Below are 6673 nucleotides of genomic sequence, written 5' to 3' on the forward strand. Positions count from 1 at the left end.
GCAATCAGGTTGGTCTGACATGATCTCCCCCTAATAAATCCATGCTGATTGCCCCTGAGCATCATTTCTGATGCCGGCCCATCACAAATGTGCTCCTTGATGATCTTCTCAAAGAGTTTCCCCAGGATTGAGGTAAGACTGACGGGCCTATAGTTGCCTGGGTCCTCCCTCTTCCCTTTCTTGAAGATGGGGACCACATTTGCTACCTTCCAATCATCTGGCACCTGGCCCAAGCACCATGTGTATAGGCATCCTACAGGATAGTGTGGGCATAGGCTATCTTGGTAATAAAAACCATCCCTTTCAAGTCAGTTGATGGAGTTGCTGCTTTCAATGGGATTCAAACGCAAAGAAAAAAATAGTTGCCTTGGCAGGCCAGGCAGGGCCAGGCAGGGTCAAGTGGATATAGCCATCTTGCAGTCTTAGGTTTTGTGGCTGTGCTTTTCATTACCACTTTTCCAGATTATCACCTACACGTGGCAGGGTAGCTCCTATAAAATACCACAACGTTGCTACCTCCCAAGTAAGGCAACTATAGGGTGCCTCAAAGCCCTAGCCCACAATGCTTTGTGGGTATACCTTGATTGGAGAAAGGCTAAGGGACATCACCCTAACAGAAGTGCGCCCTCGATGAGGCATTAGGCAGCAGTTCTTATGTGTTGCTCTCTGGCAGAAGCTGCAACCATCAAGGCCCTGAACATCTGGACGCAGTCTGGCCTTTGGATTCTCAGTTGGATTCTCCAACCACAGCCCCGTCTCGGTGGTCTGAAGGAGGGATGGTAGGTCTTGGGCAGCCTCCGCTCCTCCATACTCTTGCCTAGGCCTACATATTGAAGGTCTTGGCACGATTCATTAGACACGTGACTAGACCTCTTGTGTGTACACCAGGATCCAGAGGAGTGACAGCTGCCTACTCATATTTAGACTGAGGCACCCTCTGTTTCCTGCATTGCTAAAAAAGTTGGTGTCACATGCCCTCACAAGCACTGGAGATGCAGGAACAGGGCTCGCAGGGAAGTACAACCAGGACAGTCCAGATTCCAATATGGTTGAAATGTATGAGGACCAACAGGGTTCTCAGTGAGAGTCAGTGTAGAAAAATGGTAAATAGCTTAGTCTCCATTTCTACTGGGCCGTGTGGTTAGAGATGCCTGAAATTTCCCCTGCCAGCTTAGGCTAGTTTGATACCCCACACTGCTCCCAAAACCAATGATGTTTTCTGGCTGCTTGAATGCCAGAAGTGGATAACAGTACTGCTGTATGGCTTGAAGTCTTTGAATTCCTGAGTTTCAGTCCAGCTCCACACCCGGCACGCTCTGTGGTGTTAGGCAAGTTGCTTCACTTATCTGTATCTCAGTTTCCCCATCTGTAAAATGTGGGTAATTATATTTATCTACCTCCTAAGTTCCTAAATAACATGAACAGATAATGAGGTTGTGAGGTTTAATTAAATAATGTTTGCAAAGGGTCTTTGAACATGAAAAGTGCGGTACACAGTAAATGATAAGTATTATTATTCCTATTAATTAACTTTCTGTAGCTGCTGTGTTAGAAATAAACTGCCTGTACAATACGTTTGAAGGAGAGCAGCAAGCTTTATGATTTAACTATTATAAAGCGACTCAAAGGCATAATAGATGTAGCCTGCATGCTGATAAAAGCCACCATTTGGTCTCGTATATTCTTTCTAACAACCAGTTTATTAGCTTCTGGAAAGCATGCAAAACTTTGGGAATATTTTGAAAAGGAAGCATAAATTAAGGAGTGGAGACCAGATGTTGCAGTTGCTGAATGTATGATCTTTTTCTGCCCCTTGAGTCCAGACAACTCAGAGGTGAAAATATATTCATACTACACATCCCAGCATCACATCACTTATTGTCAGAGGTCAGTGGGATTATTATCTATTGCCTGTACTGCAGCAGCACTTAGGCACTTCAGCCAGGACTGAGCCCTTATTGTGGAGGGTGCTACACAACTGTACTGTGAAAGATTCACAGCCCCATCAAATTTACAAACTGAATGAGGAAAGAACATAACAGCTGAGCAAAGAGCATTTACACAATGGTGTGTGGGGAGACAAGAGCATTGGTAATAGCAACATACGGTGATTTAAGCTGGCTACATGTATAGCTTTGCCTCTTTAGGGATAAGTGAAAAATAATGAAACCCCAAGAGGCTCCAAGTGAAATTCTGACTATCATCATGTAGCTTGTTGTAGTCATCAGGGATGAGGCTGAGTCTTGAAGTGATTTGAAGGAGGGCATTTCAGAAATCTGCTCTGAGAAGTTTCTTTATGGCAATAGCAGTGCGGGGAGGGAGGTGGAGAAGGTGAGGACCGAGGTGGAGTGGGAGAGCTGAGTGTTTGAGGAGCCCAAACACAGGAGCGCTGCACTGCAGACTTGCAATATTGTCAAAGCTCTGTGGTGGTTTGATCTGAAAGGGGTGGTTAGGTCACAATTACTTTGCATTGGTAGAGCCAAGGGAGATGGTAGAGATTCGTGCTGGAAATGGATGGGTAAAAATATATGGAAGAGAAGTGAGCAGCTTGCCTGTCAGACCCATTTCACCTCGTACCTATGAGTTCACCCTTAAGCTCTTTGGAGATGTTTTTGGACTGTCTCAGAAAATCTTGGGACCCCTGCCACTGTACTGAGATTGAGGTCACCATGACTGCCATTGTAATATCAAACACAATAGAGGACAGGAGAGATGAGTCCTTGCTATGTAGGCTATGCATGTGGTTCATGAACCCAGTGGTTATCTAGGGCCACTAGAAATAAATGTTCATGCCTCAATTAAAAATAAGCAGGGGTGAAATTATGGCCCCACTGAAGTCGGCATGTATACCAAGTACTGTTAAGATCAATTATATAACTTAAAATTATATCCATATAGATTATACATTTACATGAACTCATCTTTAATATTACTTAAGATATATATTGATATAAATCAAATGCAGTCATTCAATTTAATTTGTTTTGTTTGCAAATAGCAGAGACATTTAGAGGGGTAGACTCAGCTGAGCATTAAATCACGGGCTTTTTAATTTGCCATTGAGGCAAGAGGCTGCCTGTACTATTCCTTGCTCTAACCACTGCCATTCACCTCACAAGTGCATAACTACTAAATTCACATGCAAAGAAATGTGCTATTGTGCTGCATATTTCTTATGAAGAAGAGCTGATTATTCTGGAGGATTTGACAGGAATAATTATCTTCTCTCTTCAACCCCTTGAATAAAAACAACAACAGAAAAATAAACTAGTATTGTAAATTTCAGGAGCTGAAATTGCATCTTTTGGTTTCCTTCTGTATTTTGCATTTTAATGCAATGCTGATGATAACATTTGTCAAAAAAAAAGACGCTTGCAGTCCTTCAGAATCAGAAGGTTCGGCAACAGCATAATTGGTGCAGTGTGGGAAAAATATTGTTTGAAATGTACTTCTGGGTGCAATTTGCTGTGATACTTCTCCCTAAAGTACATGAATTGGCTCTTCATCTCTGCTGAAGGAAAATGTTCCAGCTCATCCAGAAGCCCTCTCTTCATTAGCATGAATCCCTGCAAGAGAGGTTTCCTGAAAAGGCTAAGATCTGCCTTAAGATTCGTGGGCTTCTAGAGAAGAGCGGTATTTCAAGTTATTAAAGGGGAGGGATCCAGTAGGGATCACAGGGTCAGCCCTGGAGTTGCAAATCTGCACAAGGTCGGTTCCACTTCTTTACTGGGGGGATCCTCCCATTCCCATCTTCAATCAGAGGCTTTGCTTTTGATGGCATCCAGACTGCCTCACTGACATCCATGCACCTCACTGTTTGCCTGTTATTTTATATACAGCTCCTATTCCACTTCCCCATGTCGGGGCCTTGATGCTTACTTCCTTACATGACTTGGGCTCTAACATTTTCTGCTTCTTTTAATTTCTTCAGGGACTCTTAAACCTAATCCACATAATAAACTCACTGTCTCTGCCTTCTGAACCAGAAGTGGTGTTGTTATCTCTCTGGGTTGCTAGAGAGAGGGATGAGTGACAGTGATAGTCATCCCTCCTGAAGCACTGCTTCCAGTTGAGTAGGTAGCCGGCCCAGGGGTGTGCGGCATGCTGGAGGGCACTACCACTGGGGACTAAGTTTATCATGTAGCCATGACATTAAACAGCTTCTTCCATCCCCAGCCACACCTTCCCAGACTGCATGAACTCTTACCTACTGATGAGGTAGCTCAGCCCGGCAGCCTAATGACTGGCAGGGAGCAGCTATGTCCAGAACTTGACTTGTTTCTCTGCACCTTGACTCGCTGCTTCTTTCTGGCCCTCTCTGACCACCCAGCCTGGATCCCAAGTTGCATGCTTGAGTCTGGCCCTACCCACTGGCACTCGCCATCACTGAACTGCCTGCTTCTCCATGTCTGCTTGCACTCTAGATCCTCTTGCCTTTGTACTGGGGCCTGACTTGTGTGTTGCTGTGTGCTGTAAAATGTCCAGAGGCACTGGATGGTGTGGTGCATTTGGTCTGTTTCTGGAATCAGACTGATTACACCTGAATTTGACTTAGAGTTAGTGCAGTGGATGGCTGAGCTTGGAGCCCAGTGGCAGCAGATAGTCAAGCCTTCCTCCAAGAGGAATGTTTTTTGGTGGCTCGGTTCTTGCACGACTGCATGGAGACACAAAAGTGACAGCAGCCTGTTCCTGTCTCTTCCTCCAGAAACCATTACCGCCGGAGTGCAGCAGCAGCAGGCACCACTCAAAGGAAATCTTACTACACGCTTTCCTTCAGTGTTACATTCCCTCACAAAGATGATGTCTGCTACCTGGCTTACCATTATCCCTACACCTATTCAGCACTGATGGTAAGGCTGATGTATTCATAATGGGAACAAGGGAGGTAGGGGATGGGTCATGAGTAGCTCTTGATGTGGCGCAGGTAGTCTCCAGTTTTGACTGAATGCTAGGTCTTTTCCACAATGCTCTTTTTTCTTCTTCTTCTTTTTTTTGTATTTTTTTTTGGCCCTGTCCATAGGAACAATCCCTGACGTGAGATATTTGAATGTGCTTATGAGAATCTAAGGTTGAACTTCTTGTTATTGAAACTGGTGCTGGCAACTGATTTATAGTTTTATTTTATTTCCTCAATATATTCTGTGCTGACCAGCATGGCAACACATTTACCTACACCAATGTGCTGGGTCATCTTGCTTCTCAGGGCACTTCACCAGACAAACCAAACTAAACCAAACATCTCCATTCACACTGTGCTCCTTGGTCCCCATCCTCAGTGTGGGCTGCTCTGAATGCTTATGGCAGGTTGGAGGAAGAGGCTGATTTCTTCCCTCCTGTGGTTAATCCTGAACTGCTAGGATATAGTGGGCGCATCTACATGAGACGCTTAATGCCCACCGGCCTAATTCTACTGCGCATTTGTGTAGCTGGAAAAAAACATGCTAATGCACAGTAGATTAGTCCAGTGGGCATTAAGTGTCAAACAAAAAGGATTCATCTGCGCTAATGGGCAGTAGTGCTGAGTATAGCACATTAAGTTAGTACTTGTTATTACAGGTACTAAAATTAATGCACTGTAATTATAGCACATGAATGAATGTGTAGATGTACCCAGTGACTCACTGCCTGTGGAGCTGTACTCTGTATTACTGAAGTGCAAGGCCTGCTTCAGATGTTTGCTCTGCACCAGTCACAATTGCAGTAGGAATGGATGCCCCCATTAGGCTGCACTGCTAATATATGCACTAAAAAATATAAACCTCGGGCATAGAGCTGTATTGCCTGACAGCTGTGTTAAAAGGTAGGCTAATGTTTGTCAGCCTGAGGAGGAAAGATTAACTCCTGTGGCTTCCTATAGCTGTTCATTAGCCAGCTGGTGAACAACATTGGGTGGTTATAGGGGAAATGAATGCAGTCCCCATTGTCAAACAATGGGTGCGGTATTAAAAGGGTGAAGAATAGAGGGGAGAAGTGGCGAATCTTAGGAGGTCCTCTATTTCCCTATTAAGACTGAGAAAGTAAACTCACCAGAAGCAGTGATGCAGGGAGTTTGGGCTGCCTCTGCCCCTTTTCCCAGCCTAATTAGTAATCTTTGCCATTAATCACCTTTGCTTTGCTCTTTTGCTATGGACGATGAATGGATGAGTGGGTGGATTTGGGTCCCACTCTACTTCTAAAGCTCAGACTTTTTTGATAACACCATATTGCCCTTCTCAAGAATGAAGAAATCACCCAAGAAAATGAAATGTCCTTTCTAATGTAGTCCCAGCCATGGAGCTGTATGTGTGTAGCCTAGCATGCCTACATGCTCTGTATTAGGCTCATTTCCATTTCAACCACAACCCCCTCTTAAAGGCTTCACTTCCATCTACAGATTACAGGTGGGAAGGGGCATGGGGGAGGGACAGAGTGTGAGGAGGGACAGATCCAGGCCCCCAGGGTGAAGGAGGGAGTGGGCCTGGGGCAGGGGCAGGTGCTGCCCAGCTGGGATAGGGTGCAGGGCAGAGCCGTGGGTGGCTCATCTGGGGGGCACAGAGGGGTTGGGAGCAGGGGGGGAGTCAGCTTCCTGTGCTGCACACACCCCAGGGAAGGCAGGGGGACATGTGCCCCGCAGATTTGTGTGCAGGTTGAGGGCAAGCTGCTGCTGTGGGCTCTTCCAGGTGGGGGGTCTGGT

The 6673-nt window shown here is 45.4% G+C and overlaps 1 protein-coding gene across 1 annotated transcript in view; it reads left to right on the top strand.

The window, feature by feature from the left end:
* The window catches only part of AGBL1 (ATP/GTP binding protein like 1), a 345924-nt gene that overhangs the window by 115170 nt on the left and 224081 nt on the right, over nucleotides 1–6673 (top strand). Inside the window, exon 14 of the mRNA XM_019503815.1 lies at nucleotides 4706–4850. Coding sequence (XP_019359360.1) covers nucleotides 4706–4850 — 145 coding nt within the window. The remainder of the gene's footprint in view (nucleotides 1–4705; nucleotides 4851–6673) is intronic.

This window comes from Gavialis gangeticus, unplaced genomic scaffold, assembly GCF_001723915.1.
Source record: "Gavialis gangeticus isolate Ggan-Ray unplaced genomic scaffold, GavGan_comp1, whole genome shotgun sequence".
NCBI classification, from domain to species: Eukaryota; Metazoa; Chordata; order Crocodylia; family Gavialidae; genus Gavialis; species Gavialis gangeticus.